Source organism: Mastomys coucha, unplaced genomic scaffold (genome assembly GCF_008632895.1).
Source record: "Mastomys coucha isolate ucsf_1 unplaced genomic scaffold, UCSF_Mcou_1 pScaffold5, whole genome shotgun sequence".
NCBI classification, from domain to species: domain Eukaryota; kingdom Metazoa; phylum Chordata; class Mammalia; order Rodentia; family Muridae; genus Mastomys; species Mastomys coucha.
The window spans coordinates 72,504,860-72,523,005 of NW_022196911.1; the positions used below are offsets into that span (position 1 = coordinate 72,504,860).

Sequence of the window (18,146 nt, forward strand, 5' to 3'; positions counted from 1 at the left end):
ATTATATTGTATATTATATATTATATCAAATATATAAAATACAGTTTTATATAGTATATATTGTATATTTTTATATATTATATTTTTAATATTTATAGATAATATATAATATAAATATATATCTACATTAAAAAGCAAGCCAGAATTCCATGATCAGCCAGCCCACAGATTAAAATACAACAGTAAATACACCTTTATGTAAAAGATAAGATTGGTGGTCACTGTTTCTAGCCCAATAATTTAAGACCTATAACTTAACTTTCTGTGTCTCCTGACACATGATGTTGTCTATAGAATGATCTTACTGGGAAACTGAAATTGAAGTACAATGTAGAAAGCGAAAAACCTAAAAACTGGGAAGTTCTATAAGACAACAACTTGGACTGTTTTTTTTTTTTTTTCGTTACAATTACATTTGTGTGCATGTGTGTAGGCAGGTAGGTACATGCATGCAACAGTGCATATGTGGAGATCAGGGGGTAACTTTGGGGAGTTATTTCTCTCTTCCCACCATGTGGGTCCTAAGGACCTAAGTCAGGGTGTCAGGCTTGGTGGCAGGTGCCTTTATCCACTGGGCCATCTCTCTGGCTCCCGCCCAGATTCTTAACAAGATCAAATACAACGGCTGTGCCTTGACCAGATCCGGGATTTGGAGAAAAAGGAACTACAATTCCTTGGTGACGAGAAGGAAAATGAACTCCAGGCAGCATGTGGATGACAGCGCTGACTGACTACTGATCTCTCAGGTATGGGAATGGTGCTTGGCAAAAGAAAGTCTCTGTGCTTGAAAGAACAAGTGCTGAGGAACGTAAAGGATCTGTCAGCAACATATTTTTGAGTGGTCTGGGGAAAGAATGTGCGTGGGAGCATGTGCAGGTGAGCAGGTAGAGCACATGGGGTACGAGAACAGGGGGAGAATTTAAATGGAGACAGTATACACTTCTGTGGTCGCCTTTAAATTTTGCTGTAGTTGAAAACTTCAGACATACAAAGAAATAACCAATTTAAGAACAGAAATTCCATATTTCCTCTTGCATTCAGAATGCGCATAAGAAAGCTAAACCAACAGAAAGAAGTACAGCAGTGTCAGTGCATACCTTCCACATCATACCAGTGTGCACCGTTCGTGATCCCATCTTTGAAAGTCTCGTCTTCATCTCCAGGACAGTGGGGTTCACCAGTTTTCATTATAGGGTGGTTAGAAGCATAAGCTTTTGCCAAGTATCTAAAGACTTCATCATCGGAGGTTTTGCTATAGATTCCAGTGGTCTTATGCTCAGGAGAATCATCGAAAGGATAGCTTGCTACCACGGAGCCACCATGAAGATTTCCAGAAAGCACAAACCTTTGAAAACACAATTAAAAGACACAGAAAATCACCTATAAAAGACACAGAAAATACCAAGCATTTAAAACCTCCATAGGATCTTTCATGAAAAAAAGAAAAGAAAAGAAAAACCCTCAGTTTTTTTTTTCCTTATTCATTCATTCATTCATTCATTCATTCATTCAATCATTCACTCAGTCATCCCTGAGGATGAACCCAGGGCCTGGGCACATGCTAGACACTGACTCTATCTTCCAGCTCCACAAATCAAATACCTATCTTGGGGCTGGCAAGATGGCTTAGTGGCTGAGTGATTGCCTAGTATGCATAAGCCCTGGGTTTGATCTCTGGCAATCAATCAATCAATCAATCAATCAATCAAGCTCCTTCTACATTTCAAGTTAACCACAAGTACTTAAAGAGGTTTCTATTATTGAACATGTTGCTGAATAATACCAAATTAACTAATGTTTTAGGATGTTTCTGCCTAGGCTGCTGGATAACAAACTGACACAGACAAGGGGGTTTCTATTAAAAAAAAAAAAATTTCTACTTGGAGTGGGGATGGGTTCTGGAGATTAAGTAAGCCATATCCGTGTTAGCCACACACCCTAACTCTGAGCTACAGCCCCAGCCTCATTTCTACTTCTAAGTGAACTACTAATGTGGTCCAATTTATAGCTACAAAAGATCATAAGATCCTCTGAGGAGAAAACTAAAAGTAAAGGCATGTGTTTTGCACACATTATGTAACTGTTCAAACCATTACTACAAATAGAGATTAAATATTTTCTCTTTGCAGTCTGACTAGAATTTTCTTGTGCCTGGTTACTTCTAGTTGCAATAAACTGACCTTTTGAGACTCTAAACATTTCTCTCTATATGCTTGAAAGAAAACTAAAATTATCATATGTGTAATCTGAAAGGCTACTTTAGGCATGATCTCTGAGGTGGACAAACAATGAATGTTGTTTATAACAGAGGAAGAACTTAGCCAGTGACGATAAAGACAATTAGTTTAAAATGAATACAATTTTCATTAGCGCCTGTCCAGACACCAGAGGATGACCTTCAGTGCAGCAGCATTGGCACAGGCTCTAGAGCTGGGCAAATGTCCCCCAGATCTGTTATTCAACAGTAATGTGATCAGAAGTCATTGCCCCTAAATCCTCATTTCTATCTCATCTATAAAATGTGAATATTTGACCCACCTCTCAGAATTGTTACAACTAGTAAAAACAGCACACAAGAGCACAGCTCCACGCTAGCTCCTCAGCAGATGTTCATTTCTTTGGAACTCTCTAGCATCCTGGTCAGACTCTCATTCTGCTTCTGACTGCCACTGCCACTCCTTGAGTGACAGAACAACCCAGGAACAACAAAGGTTGTCACATCTAGCTTTCTAATTCCACCTGGCTAATGGATTAACCATTTACTTTCTGGCTGTATTTCTGAAACAACTCAAGGATTTTTTTCCTCCATTTACTTCTGGAAAACTATAAAAAGGCTCTTATGGTTCAGGCACTTCACTTAACAACAAGCATTTTTAAAATATTAACTATGAGCCAAATACTATTGCAGAAATTAAAAATATATACAAGCAACAACAGAAAAGCCCTGAGTATTCCATGTAAGTGGGGTAGTTTACATATTTTAGGTTAAGACTCTACTAAATGAGAGATCCTTTTGTTCAACGCAGTTGCCATACTTCTCAGAAACATCATAAAGAGGACCTGATGTTTCAACCACTTTTACAGCAAGGAAACACTAGTAATCTATGAGAGCAGTTAAATGTGATTCTCTGTATTCTAATTACATAGTTTTAAGATACAATGTCACTCTTCTGGGGACAATTTCAAAACAAAGCAATACCTGTCACAGTAGCTATTAAGATTAGTCTTTAGTACCTTCGTCAAGGCAGCTTTGTGTATCATTTTCAAACTTATTTGAAAGATGTTTTCAGATTTCCATTCAAGAGCTGGGCAGTGGTGGTGCATGCCTCTAATCCCAGGACTTGGGAGGCAGAGGCAGGTGGATTTCTGAGTTTGAGGCCAGCCTGGTCTACAAAGTGAATTTCAGGACAGCCAGGGGTACACAGAGAAACCCTGTCTCGAAAAACCAACCAACCAACCAACCAACCAAACAAACAAACAAACAAAAAAAGTGTTTGACTTCAGTATCATAAGATTTAAAGTGGCTAAATATACCATATTAAAAACAAGAATATATATTTTAAAAATTAACCTCTAAATTAACTTTATTATATTCTTCCTATAGCCCTATAAGCAACCTCTTTAAAAATGGAGAATTTGGTATTTGCATAACAATAAAGACCCCCCAAAAAAACTATACATAAATATACAATATCCCTCAAAAATAACCTGTATCCACACTCACCACAATAACACTCTTTCTAAGTATACCAAAGGGATGTAGCTCAGTGGCAGAATACTTTCCAGGCCCTAAGATTCAACCTTCATAAACCAGACAAATAAATCTTAGAGCTTTACATATCCAAAAATAACAACACTTTTTTTCTTTTCTCCCTCTCCTTTCAGCTCAGGGCCCCACATATATGAAAAAGGCACTTCACTACTGAACTATAGATGCCAGCCTTAGAAAATATAATATACACTGGGAGGTGGGTGGACACCTTTAATTCCAGCTCTTAAGGCAGGTAGATCTCTGAGCACAAGGCTTGCCAGCCAGGGTCACTCAGAGAAACCCTATGTAGAAGAGAGAAAGAAAGAAAGAAAGAAAGAAAGAAAGAAAGAAAGAAAGAAAGAAAGAAAGAAAGAAAGAAAGAAAGAGAGGGAGAGAGAGAGAGAAGGAAGGAGGGAGGGAAGGAAGGAGGGAAGGAGGGAGGGAGGGAGGGAGGAGGAAGGGAGGAAGGAAGGGAGAAGGAGGGATGGAGGGCAGAGCTGGATGAAAAGACTATCAGGACATCACTGAAACAACGTACTCTACAAAACACATTTAAAAGTGTAGTTTTCTCCCAAAGACTAATGTCTGTGTTTTTTTTTTAATATCCCTCCCATCCGTCAATCTCTAATTGTGTTTGTGTTTTAATTTTATTTGCATATCAACATCCTCTGTTATTAATTAATCATTAAAGAATATGTCTTTTAAGTTCATTTTTAACACTGAAACTATGCATGGATTTTTCTTTTTTATTAGAGTTACATCTGGGGGAAAAACACTAAAATTTGGTATTGATAAGTAATCAAAGCAATCTGCCACAAGACAGAGTCTGAAATACCAACTAAGCCCTGAGCTTTCAAAACCCTCACAAGCACCCGTCAACAAGCCAACAAGCCCCTGACAAGGGAGGGGGGCGTGCCACTCACAGTCACTAAATGATACTAATGTGGAAGAGTTAGGCAGAGAGTGAGTTTTTGCCTTGAGCCTGTCAGTAAGCACCTCAGGAAAATTCTTCACTTGGCCACAACAGAACAACCAAAGACAGAATTCCCTGCAACAGTTGTAATGGGACATTTTAAACACCCAAGCAATCAAAACAGTGCAGTGCTCAAAAAAAGCCCTAGCTGGAATGACAAGCACCTTTAATTTCAGCAGAGGCAGGAGTATCTCTGGGAGTTTGAGGCCAGCCTGGTCCACATAGTGAATTTCAGGCCAGTCAAGACTATTTAGTAAGACCCTGTTTCAAAACAACAATGAAAAATAAAGTAAAACCTGCTTGCCATAGAACCTGACAGTTTAAATGTCATAACAAAATCAAATTTATGCAGATTTTTCAGAAGTCTGACATGGTCAAGGAGGGGGAAATTGTCCTAGAACATTTAAACGGATTAAGTATCTGCAAGGGACCTTCTACACACTAGTAAAGTGAAAGGCAGATTATTAAAAACCATTTGGAACTATCATAGTGTCCACAGATTTTCTAGAGTTCCTAATATATGACTGAAATCTTACAAAAGCAATCATTTGAGGAGGGCAGTATAGAACTCAGTTGGTACTACACTTGCTAGCATGCATGATGCCCCGGGTTCAACCACAGCCATGTCATAAACCAAGGTTGGTGGCACATGCTTGTAATCCCAGCTCTAGCAAAAGTAGGAAGATCAGGAGCTCAAGCCATACCTGGCTCCATATCCGGTCCGCAGCCAGCCTGTGCTACATAAGAAATGACTCAACGTCTCACAGAGAAATGTCTTTCTTCATCTTTATCTTTGGCTCATCTGCCAGTCAAAAAACCTTCAACTAAGATACAAAGATCATAGCTAGCGCCCTCAAAAGCCTTACAAAGATACAAATCGGGAATATGCTGGCAAAGCTGGTGCTCGAGAAAGGAAAGAGGTAGGTACAGCTTTACTGCAGACATGATTCCATCTGGAGTAGGCACCGTCTTCCTTCACCTCCTTCCTCTGAAGAGTCACACCATAGCCCCTCTCCAAGACGTAGGGAGCCTGACGGCTCATGCACATTTTGTCATGGCAAACAGTTTCTGTCAAGTTTTAACTGAGTAAACCTCTCATATGTACTTATCACATACTCTTGTTACACGCTAGTTTCTGAAGGTCCTCATAGTTCTATTTTTTACTTTTTAAAACCCCCCACGGTGCTTAAATGTTATCGATGTAAATGATTGGCTGTACTACCCCAATAAGAAGGTGTACAGCTGGCATCAGAAATGAAGCAGTTCTGACCTGCGGGGGATTTATTCCATACTCCCCTAAGCAGAGTCAGAAGCAAAGGCAGGGGAATCAGCTCCTGTCCAATATCAGAGGAAGTGACTGGGGGTGTCGTTTGCTATTTCTGAGCTACATTCTGTCTCCCTGGCACTGGAGCACTGAGTAACCAGGCTTAGATTCCCCGAGTCTAGTCAACCAGTCTGCCCCTCAATTTCCCCGTATGCAAAGCAAGAGTACCAGTGGTGTCTAGAGGATATGAGTGGTGTCTAGGTCGCCCGGTTGTGGTCAACATCGAGTGACATAATGCGGTACAAAAAGTGCTTGTCACAGTGCTTCTAGGGACAAGCTTAGCTACATAATGAAGGTGCTAACTTAGGAATCCTTAAACTCTTACCCACTGCTCATATAAGATGGTCCTTCAAAAATAGAGATAGAATGGCAGAAAGAAAAAAAAAAAGTCTCCCCTCAGGCTATGCCCTGTACAAATGACAGCCACAGGCAGGCTTCTTTACAATTAGCAAGACGAGGTACTGCAACCCGGCCTCCGTTCTAGTTACAGGGTGTCACTCTCCACACCGACTGCCCCCCGGCCCGACCCCTTAGGCTGGCAAGCATTGTTTGAGCGCCTACTGGCTGTCAGAATAAGCCTCCTGGCCTCGAAGGCTCACGTGGGTAGGAGAGCAGAGTCTGGCAACACTCACTTGTTCCTGCGGATCCAGTCGATGAGGGCGCGCACCTCTGGTACCTCATCCAGGGAAGGTGGCTCGCCGGTGCTGAACTGGTCAGGGAAGCTGCGGTTGAGGTCGCGGCCGCGGCTGTTGTCTCGGCCGCTGGTCCCTGGCGGGCCGCTGTCGCCGAGGCCGCAGTCACCCTCGCGAGCCCGTTCGAAGCCATCCGGGTTCAGGCTGGGCAGCAAATACACGTCGGTGGTGTTGAGCAGGCGGACCAGGCGCGGGTCCCCGCGGCGGTAGCCCGACGCCAGCTCACGGGCCAGGTAGACCAACACCTGGCGTGACACCGTCTCGTCGCCGTGCATGTTACCCACCAGCTTCACCTGCGGCCGACCGGGCAGCAGCGGCCCCGCGGCGTCCAGCCCCGCGGCGGCGGCGGCGGCGGCGGCAGTGGGCGGCGGCCCCAGGCCGGCGGTGAGACGCAGCACCCACAACGGCCGGCCCTCCACCGAGCTGCCGATGCTGAAGAGACGCGCCAGGCCGGGTGGCCCCGCGGCCGCCGCCGCCTCCAGCGCCTCGCCCAGCGCCGCTTCGTGGTAGTAGTGGTCAAACTGGCCCTCGGCCGCCTCGGAGCCGCCGACGGTTGTCGTGGTCGCCTCAGCCTTCTTGATGTGAGCTCCCTGGGCCGAGCTCCTCAGCAGCAGCAGCAGCAGCAGCAACAGCGATGGCGGCGGCAGCAGCCGCAGGCGTCCCAGCCGCCAGGGCGGCCGCTCGTCCCGGCCGCTCGCCATCTTCCAGCAACGCCGCTAATACCGCTCGGCTCCAGCGGCTCCACACTCCGGGCGGCGGCAGCCCGCCGGATCCCCTCCGCGCCTAGCAACCCCATCCCGCCCTCCAGCCACAGCCAATCGTAGCCTTGAATGCTCCAGTGTCACGCTGGGGGGCGGGGCTTTCCTTAAAGCGGACGATTTTTCCCTCTGGGCGTGTCTTCTCCACTCCAGTCCCTAGGGCTTTAGTCGCTTTCCTTTCCTCCACTAAGATTCTCCTCTCTGTCTTCCCGCCTCCCTAGTTCCTCTTCTACTTATCTCGTTTTTTCGCTCAGTCTCTTCTTTATGGCTTCTCCTCTTAAATTCTCTGAGAGCTTTTACTAGCCCCCTTCTTCGTTGCAGCATTTCTTTCTTTTCTTTTTCGTTGCAGCATTTCTTAGCTACGTTTTAATGCTTTAGAGTCAGTTATCAAAAGAAGCGAAAGGATCCAAAGATTTAAGGACTCCTGAGAAAATCGGGAAGTTAGAAAGAATCTTAACCTCCTTGAAGAATCAAAGACCTCCTTAGCCCCGTCTCCTTTGCACCTTTTCCGCCCTCATGATGGGTTCTGCCTGGGCTTGAGCTCATCTGCCTGCATGCAGTGCAAGAGAATGAGACACCTAGTACACCTCATAAAGCAAGCAATTCTGTTTTTGATTTGTCGAGTGACTAGATGCCTCATTTATAAAGTGGAGACTGCCATAGTAGGCTCCCTCTTAGTGTGATCTATTTCATTGGACATTCAAGAGTGTTTAATTCTAACTATCTTCTATGTGTGCTGGTCTCAACACTCATTGGGGAGATATCATTTTTAGTAATCTTATCCTCCTCTCACACTTTTTTTGAGTAGGAGCATCTAGATCATCTCTGCACAGCTGTAACTATAGTTTTGGAATGCTGTCTTTAAGAGATGGATTTAGCATGTCTAGAAATACCAGCTTGGCAAGTGTAATTCCCCCAAGGTGTTTGGATAAGTCCAGAAAACCTAACCTTCCTAGTAGGGTTTAATCACTTTAGCTTGAAGAAATTTGAAGTTTGGCAATCCTTTTATCAAGTGTGAAATTCTAACACATCTAACGACATAATTGTGATAACCATTATTATTCCCTTCTTTCAGTGCTGGATGGGTTCGAGGCCTTTTTTTCTGAACTCTAATTGAATCTTCATAGAGCCCATGGAATCCACTGATTACTGAGTATTTATTGAGTAACTGGTGTGTGTCAAAGCTAAATGCTGAGAATCAAGGCATTGTTTGCATAGTTAGAGATCCAGTACAGGGACGAAAATGCAATACATCTGTGGGGGCATTCCTGAGGAAAACTTCATTCATTCTGAGGAGAAGGCAACCAAGAAGAAAGGGAAGAAGCCAAGAGGGGAGTGAAGAATTCTGGGTAGAAGGAAGAGCATGCATGGAAGGTTGCAAAGTTTATGCGCAGAGACTAGATGTTCTAGAATTGTTTGTAAGTCCAGGTTACTGGTGAAGGGGATCACAGATATATCAATAGAGAGCCAAGGATGGGTTTGAAGCTAATGTAGAAAAATCTCCCTCTGCCAGTAACTTGAAGAATGGAATAGGCAATCTTAAACATGAGGCCAAGAGACCTACAAGAAGCACATAATCCAAGGAGGCATTGAGTCCTTGAACAAGGGTGGAGCTGGTGGAAGTGGGAAGAAAAGGATACAAATGACTTTAGGAGTGAAATGAGACAGTCCCTGCCCACCCAGAGAGAGGATGGCAGGCTGGCTCCAAATTGAACATTGCCATGGTAACAAGAAGTGCTGTGTGAAACTATTCCTACAGAGACCCCGGATATGGGACCAATGACAGACCAAAGCAAAGACACCACTAAAATCCAACTTGGTGGAATCAATGAATTTTAATGAGTTTACTTACAGGAATATGAGCCAGGGGTTGCTTACAGGAGCATAAATCACTCAAAGACAACAGTTGCATCGCCAAAAGCCCACACCACATGAGCAGTGGTTCATAAACTGGAAAACTGGAGGGCACTATATAACTTGCAGCCAATACAACAGGTTGATGGTGCGGCTAGCAGTCAATTCAGTTGGCTTCAGCGGCCTCTAAACAGGTGGACTCTGCATCCTCCCAGAGCCAATTCTAGGTATCTCAGCAGGTCTGAGAGTGTGTCTTAGCAGTCTTTACTGCTTATATGCTTAGAAAGGGAGGAGTCTAGTGAATCTGATCAGTTTCAGGGACTTCCTGAACAGGCTGAGGCGTTTACTTCTGGAGCTAATGAAGCTTACCGGCAAGATGGAAAAGTTCCTCCTTACCCTTTAACATTCTGTACTTTAATATGCGTCCCTCTAAGATAGAAGGTTTTAATCTTGGAGGAAATTGCTACACAACACACTGCCACTCTGGCTTTGAGAATACTTCTTCGTGTCCCATTAGTCCAGGCTATATCCTGCACAAGGACTGTAACTCATCTGAAATAAAGCCCCAGCTCCGTGCAGAGAGACCCTCTTCTCCTCTGGGAGTGCTTAATCATTACACTGTGTTTTTTTTTTTTTTTTTTTTTTTTTTTTTTTTTTTTTTTTGCAATCACCCAAATGGAAAGAGCCCAGGGGACATACTGACCTGTAATCAAATATTTCCTCTATCATTTTTCTCTCTTCTTTGGATAGCCTTGGCAGGGCTGCTTCACCTAGGAAGGGTGGCTGAAACACAAATAAACAAGCGTCAGTGGAATAATGGTGTGTAACTTGAGTCAGTGCCCTGCCTGGCATCCTTAGGCCTCCCACAGTGCAGACCTGGGCTCTGAAAGGACTGGAGCCTTCTTCCTTCCAAGTACAACTTGGCCCTGTCATGAAACCCAAAGCTACAGACCAGGTCACTGCTCAGTGAAGGGGAATAGAGAGGAGGAGGGCTGGCTTTGTAGTTACCCACAGCTGAATACTGCCCTCTGTTCCAGAAGCCTGGGAGCTTGTGACAGGTGTCCCTTTCCTACTCTGCCTCCCACAAAAGCACTGGCTCACAAATAACAAACTTGGAGTGGCTTCTTTTTTCACAGTAGCTGAGTGGTAAAAATCTGGATTTTAAAAAACAGGGTAGAAGCTAGTGGATAGCCAGCCTATTCCATAACTACTTTCTTCAAAAGATTTGTACATAATTAAAACGGCATGATCATGCACTTGTAAATGTCTCATTGTCTGGCACAACACCTACGCACTTATAAACTTAATATGACAGGCATTTATGGAGCGCACAAGCTATTGAAATTTCTGCCTGTGAGCTCAAGAGAATTGGAAGATGAATGGGGAAGATATCTTTTCTCTCAGAAGGAGAGTCTACTGAGGGACCAGGGAACATAGACATAACAAATTACAAAGGCAAGTCGTCAGAGCAAGGCTATAGCATGCACTTTTGCAACAACATGGGTGGACTCACAGTCAGAAGAGGAAGGTACTATTGTTTCCATTTCAAAAATGAAGACATTGAGGCACAATGTCACCCCAGGCAAGCTCTAGAAATCGGACTGTGAAAACCTGGGTGTTTGACCTCTGTTACAAACATTGTTTCTATGTCATGAACTTAAAAACAAACACCCGCTTCTGGAATACAAAGGAAAAAGCATTTTTGTCAGTCAGAGAAAACCTCCATCATGCTAGCACATTGGCTTTGATGATGTCACCTCCATCATGCTAGCACATTGGCTTTGATGATGTCACCTCCATCATGCTAGCACATTGGCTTTGATGATGTCACCTCCATCATGCTAGCACATTGGCTTTGATGTCAGTACTGACTGAGTTCCCACCCATCATTTTCTAGATTCTTCACCTCGAGCAATAGTTTTCAGCCGGTGGGTCACAACCCCTTTGGGGGTCGAATGACCCTTTCACAGGGGTCACCTAAGACCATCAGAAAACACAGGTATTTATATTAAGATTCATAACAGTAGCAAAAGTAGTACAGTTAAGTTGCAACAAAAGTAATTTTATGGTTGGGGATCACCACAACATGAGCAACTGTCTTAAAGGGTCGCAGCATTAGGATGGTTAGGAAACAGTGTCCTTGAGCAAGTTCTTTTATTTTTATGAAAATCAAATGAGATGGGTTTACATGTATAATGCATAACAAAGCACTGCTCTGTGTGCGTGGGGGGGGGGGTTGAGAACACAGCATTGTGCATACTAGGCAAATGCTGTATCATTAAACTACACCCAAGCCTTAGCTTTGTTCTTAATAGTATTTTTTTTTAAAGTTCCCAAACTTTAAAAAAAAAAAAAAAAATGGAGAAAAGCACTCCAGGGAGAGGGACCAGCAAAGTATGCAGAGAAAGATGGCTAGAACCGAAAACTCATTGAGAGAAGCAGTAAGGACAGAAGCCATAAAGGTAGGATAGCCAAATAAGGAACAACTTAGAATGCCATGGGAGGGGGGCGGGAGGGCAGGGCTGGGCTTGTGTTATTCTACACCGAATAGAAAAGTTACAGAGCCATGTGTGAGGATGCTCTAGATGACGCTTTAGCAAGACTGTACCAAGTGTGCGGAGTAGGCTAACAAAGGTCCCTTTAGAAAAGAACTGATTTGCTAAATTCAGAAAGACAAAAGGATTTGGGGCTGGAGAGATGACTGTTCTTCCAGAGGACCCAGATTCAATTCCCAGCATGGACAAGGTGGCTAACAACTGTCTGTGACTCCAGTTCCAGGGGATCAGACTCCCTCTTCTGGCCTCTAATGGTGTTGCATGCATAGGTGCACATAAATACCTGCAGGCAAAACACTCATGCACATAAAACTATTTTTAAAAGGAGTGGCCTGGAGAGATGGCTTAGCGATTAAGAGCACTTGCTGTTCTTGTAGAAGGCCAAAATTTGTTCCCAGTACCTCCATGGTGGTTCACAACCACCCATAGCTTCAGTTCCAGAAGATGCAATGGCCTCATCTGACCTAGTACCAACAGACACCTGACAGGTACCTGGCACACTTGTGGTATATATATATATATATATATATATATATATATATATATATATATATATATATATATATATTATATGCAGGCAAAACACTCATTCACATAAAATAAGTCTTAAGGAGGAAAGTATCTGAGGGATGTTTAGGTGGTTGGGTTTACAAGGTTTAACAATTGTCTGGATCAGAACAAAAGAAGGAAGAACACGTAGAGATGACAAGTCAGTGAGGATGACAAGGTAGGTGGCTCCTCCAGTACCAGAAAGAGAGACTTCTGAAGGAAAGAAGCTGTGTGGGAGGAGCTTGGGTGTTGGGAAAGGAATTGGGGATTGGGCTTGAGACCTTTCAGGTTAGAGGTGCTTGTGTAAAATCCAGAGTGGGTATGCTTATGCATTTGTTGTTTTTTCTTTTGAGACAGAGTCTCCTGTAGCCTGGGTTGGTCTCCAACTCACTATGTGGCTGATCATGGCCTTGAATTCCTATTCTCACCTCTAACTTCTGAGTTCTAGACTCGTGTGTGTGTGTGTGTGTGTGTGTGTGTGTGTGTGTTTGTGTGTGTGTGTGTGTGTGTGTGTGTGTGTGTGTGTGTTAGGAAGAAGTGGGAACAATTTCTGAAGCAGTGTCCTCAAAGTCTGTCTTCAAGTGAGTTGAGCAGGCTGGATGACGTCTAAGTGCATGTGGCTAAGGTACTGAAGAGAAACATTGAGGTCTGTCTCAATGCCAGCAGCTCTCTTCACAGATTAAAGATGCAACTCTAAGAACTCTCAATGTAAACGTGAACACACTACATTCATTTATTCAACAAATATTTATTATGTATTATATATGCCAGACATAATTGACAGCAGTAAACCAAAATGGAGAAAAGTGTCAGTGCTGGGGTTGTAGTTGATTGACAACTTACTTAGCATGAACACATGAGGCCCTGAGTCACCATTGCCACAAAAGGGATCCTTCCTTTAAGGGAACTTATACAGTGCACAAGGCATGAATATGAACAGATGGAAAGCGAATATTCAAAATAGATGGGTTTTAGAGACAGCATATTAGTTATCCTTCTCCGTGCTGTGACATATTTGACAGAAACAGCTGAAGAAAAAAACAGATTATTTGAGCGGATGGTATTAGGGGGATTCTGTCCGTCATGGTTGGGACAGCATGTGACAAGTGTGCGTGAAGTGGTCACATTGTGTTGCCGTCGCGAAGCGGAGAGAAACGCTGGTGCTCAGCTCACCACACCCCCTGTTTTTTTTTTATTCCATGCAGGGTCCCTGCGTATGGATGATGGATGGCTTGGAACAGGCCATGGTGGAAGTGGAAGTGTGGAGAAGTAGTTGTGCTCTAAATACATCCTGGGGGTAGAATGATAAAATGTGTTGATGGGTTAGTGTAACAGAACTAGAAGAATTAATGGTAACTCCAGGATGTAAGATAATCAGCTAACAATAAAGAGAGAAGTGCTATTTACTGGAGGAGGAAAATTGAGGTAGGGCAGGTTTGTGGGAAAACAGCTGAAGCTGCGTTTGTAGGCATGCCTATTAGACTTGTAAGGCGTGATAGGCAGTTGGATATATAAATATGAGGTCCTAGGAGAGAACCTCGCTGAACCTCTTGGCTTGAATCCAAGGGAGGGAGACATTTAACCTGTAAAGCAGGATCACCACAGGAGTGAGAGAGAAGGAAGAGAGCCAGGAACATTGGTGTGAACCCGGGACCCTGTCCTCTTGGGGTCCTTTGATGCTTGCAGGTGAGATGATGCATGCGGGTCTCATGTAGCCCAGGCTGCCCTCAAACTCAATAAATAACTGAGAATAACAACAAACTCCTGATCCTCCTGTCTGAAAGCAAATTTGGGATAAGAAAGAAAAAATATCGTGTCAATCACAGTCTGCGTGATAACATTCCCTTATATTCATGTGTGCCTGTAGGAATATTATCCCAAGCAATGCTCACAGCAACACTGCAGGCTGGCAAGGAACCCTGAAAGGGTCCTTGTTGTAACTTGCCACTAGCTGTGTCAGGTAAGAATACGGTAAAGCACACCGCCGTGTTGCAGACACCTGCCCCACCTGTGGACCCCCCTCCGACGCTCCTGTCGTAACAACATGGAGCTCATTGCACTTTGCTCTGCTTGAAGTATATGCACATTATATCCACGCGTGGTTCACAGTGGGGAAAAAGTGAAGGACAGTCACAGGCACGCCTGGGACAGAGGCACACGTCAGTGAGAACTACAGAAAGGATCCGTGAATAGTTTTAAGGTTCACTGATCATTAACAAAGAAATGAAATGCAATATGCAGGTGAGCTTGCATGTGGCTAGTGTCTGCAGGGGAAGAAATCTGAAGGCTTAACTCAGGACTGCAGAGATCCATCAGCTTAAAGGACTAGAGGAGATGATGAGACCATGCTGTTACAAGGAGGAAAGTAGAGTGATTTCTGGAAGGAAAGGGTTAATAAAGGGACAACTCAAGATGGACTTTGGCCCATTAGTTCTTTGCAGCTGTTGTCATTACCCACATCCTAGCTCCACCCACGCCTGCCTTTCTTGGGAAGCTTTCTTGTCTGACAGGAGCTGCTTTTGCCTGCAGCCCACTCTTTTCCAGGTTACAGTTCACCTCCACCTTTCTGGATGGGGCAATGCTTTCTTATGGAATCAGATGGTAACTAGAGTTTGTTTATCTCTGCTTAGCTGTGGTTTCTCCTCAAGACACTCCCCCAGGGAATCACGCCTACAAGCATTCCTATCTCAAGATACGCTCTTAAGGAGCCTACATTTAGACAGGCAGGTGTGGAGCTGGGGAGATGGTTCTGAGGTTCTTGCAGAGGACCTAACTTTGGTTCCTATCACCCACACGGCTGCTCACAATTGCCGGTAACTCCATTTCCAGGAGATCCAACACTCTCTTCTGGCCTCCCCTAGCACCAGGCCTGTCCATGATATACATACATACATGTAGGCAAAACACGCACACATTTACAAATTTAAAAACTGGAATATGCTTTGCTCTGTTTGTTTGGTATTTCATTGATGTTATTATTTGCTTTTTTGTTTGACAGAATTCTTTATGTTTGTTTGTTTGTTTGTTTGTTTGTTTGTTTTTGAGACAGGGTTTCTCTGTGTAACACCTGGGCCTATCCTAGGACTTTCTTTGTAGATTAGGCTGGTCGTGAACTCACAGAGATCTGCCTGTCTCTGTCTCCTGAGTACCAGAATTAAAGGTGCATGCCACCATGCCTGGCTTGTTTGACAGCTTAATTCCTTTGTGTCTTCCTCCTTCTATGCTAAAGGGAAATGAAATATGTTTATTGACATTTCAGATTTGGTTTTGGTTATGTAGGCCTATTCTGTTTCCTCATTTGTTTTGCTTTGAGATGAGGTCTCACACTGTAGCCCAGGTTGGCTTTGAACCCACAATATAGCCCATGCGTAGAACTATTCAGTTTAACAGGTGCCTTTTCTTTTCAATGTAGGAGTTGGAAGCCAAGGCTAGTCAACTGCTCTGCTAGTGAGCTACACGCCTATCCCTATTTTAAATGTCAGTTAGAACAAGTTTCTAGGCCATAGGTCGCTGCTACTGAATCATGAAACCAGGATAGTGATTTTAATCTCTATTTCTGAAAGACTATCAGCCAAAGCCAGAGGGACAGTTCTGCCCCTGGAAGATAGGCAGGAAAGGAGGCAGGTACCGGATACTTTCACTCGTACACATTAGAAAACCTGACTCAGTCTTGCTAACATAATAAATAGGATTTATTGGCTCATATAACTGAGAAGTCCAAAGGAGAAACATGGCTTCAGGCTTTGCTTTATCTAAGTGCCTCGTTTATTTTTGCCCCTTGGCCTTGCTTTCTGCAATGTTTACTTTATCTAAGTCTGACTCCCCATGTGATTTCAAGAAGGCTGCAGGGAGCTCCCAAAGCCACTGGTGTCTTTTGGTTCACACCTGACAAGAAAAACAGATTATGCCCTTGGGGTAGCCAAATATCTGGTTTCCCAAAGGTTGGAGAAACTTGGGTCTCGAGCCTACTCACTGTGAACCCATCACTGTGGCCAGGGAGAAGACCAGTAACCTAGGCTTGGGACTTAAGGTCAATTCTAGGGTCAGGGATGGTCTGATTCCCATAAGCCATTTCCACAGTGGGAATCAACGGTGTGGCAAGGAAACAGTGGGGAACGGAATATGAGGAAACCACCCCTAAACACCGACCTGCAGAACCTCTTACTCATGTACTATCTACTATCTACTGGGGTGCCTTGCAGGAATTGGAGGTCATGTGACTGAATACAGGCCAGAAGTGGAGCAATGCAGGGAAGTAAGCCACAATACGAACAAAGAACTAATACCCAGGGCCTGGACAGCAAATTAGTTTACAATATATGTTTCATACAGTTTATCTTGCAATATGAAAGGAAACGTGTCCTGTTCTTGGCTGTCCAGGGTCTGAGCTCCTGCTCCACCAGGGCAACACTCCCCCTGCCCCCTTAGGCTTCTTAGGCAGGACCTTCTGCTACTCTGCATACTGCAAAGGCCAGGTTTGCTCTGCCTGCTCAGGGCCAAAGAGCCTACATCTTACTAAGCTGGCGAACCTGGAGTTTACAGGCTTAACATTGGGAGCTGGTGACACAAAGAAGCAGAGACCGAGGCTAATTCTGGCTGGGGTGGAAGGGAGAAGGCAGAAACACTGTTTCTGAGGCAACACAGAGAACAGGACACTTGGCTTCCAGAGCCAGAGGTGATGGCAGGACAGGCCACAGCAGATGGCACCCGGTGACTATAGTTACTTAAGTTCTGCCACTCAGTAGTTCTTATCTGTGTATAATCTGTTGATTGCCCAACATTCTGACAAATCTATGAATGAGTCAGTGTCTTTTTACTCTTCTTTGTGTTTATTTTTAGCTGAATGTACTCATGTGCTGTCACGGTTTAGGTCATAAATAGCATCCCATGTGCTAAGGCTTGGTCACCAGGCTGAAGCTCTGCAGGGAGCTGACAGAATCATTAGGAGGAGGGACTTAGTGGAAGAAAGTTAGGCCACTGGGCCTTGCCCTTGAAGGGGGATATGGAGACACTGGCCTCGTTCTCTCTTGCTTCTTAACAATCAAGAGCTGAACCTATTTCATATGACTTCTTCCATGTGTTCCCATCATTCCGTACTACACCATGGCTGGCCCAGAGGCAGAGGCCAGTCAACAGGAGACTGAAACCGTGAGCCAAAATAAAGCGAAGATTTCTCCTTTTAGGCTGATTCAACCTAAAAGGAGATTAAAACATTCAAACCTTGTTTGTCACAGCAATGGAAAGTTAATGAACACATGCCATAGAGTTTTCTTTCTTTTTTTTTTCCTGTTTTTTTTTTTTTTTTCCTTTCCCTGTGAAGCCTTCTCTTCAGGGAAAATTTGGACCTCTAGATATATATGGTTTTGTGGTGTTTCCCAGGCCAAGTAAATAGTGAATGAATCTTCACAGATGGTCTCAGATCACTTACAGAGAAACCAATTTTACTTACTATTTTTCTTTTGGGCAGTGCCAAATCTGTGCATACCAGGCAATTGCTCTCTATCAGAGTCACACCTCAGCTAGACTTGTAATGAGTGCATGTTCAACCAGAACTCTTTCTTAGGGATGCAACTTATTGAAACACAACCCCTGGAGGGCTGAATTATTCTCATCTTTCAGGTGAGAGTACAGGTTTTAAAAGCATCATGTCTGTCACCTTCTCTGGAAACTTCAAACACCGCATTTTTTTT

The 18,146-nt window shown here is 43.9% G+C and overlaps 1 protein-coding gene across 3 annotated transcripts in view; it reads right to left on the minus strand.

The window, feature by feature from the left end:
• Cpd (carboxypeptidase D) overlaps positions 1 to 18,146 on the minus strand; it is an 88,559-nt gene that overhangs the window by 60,988 nt on the left and 9,425 nt on the right. For 2 of the 3 annotated variants that reach the window (XM_031355087.1, XM_031355086.1), the window contains exons 2-3: positions 10,056 to 10,135; positions 1,098 to 1,345 (exon numbers count right to left, since the gene is read on the minus strand). In XM_031355087.1, the coding sequence (XP_031210947.1) occupies positions 1,098 to 1,345; positions 10,056 to 10,081 (274 nt within the window). In that variant the 5' untranslated portion in view covers positions 10,082 to 10,135. Of the gene's footprint in view, positions 1 to 1,097; positions 1,346 to 6,680; positions 7,532 to 10,055; positions 10,136 to 18,146 lie in introns of those variants that run through there. The other variant, XM_031355085.1, reaches the window with a different exon arrangement.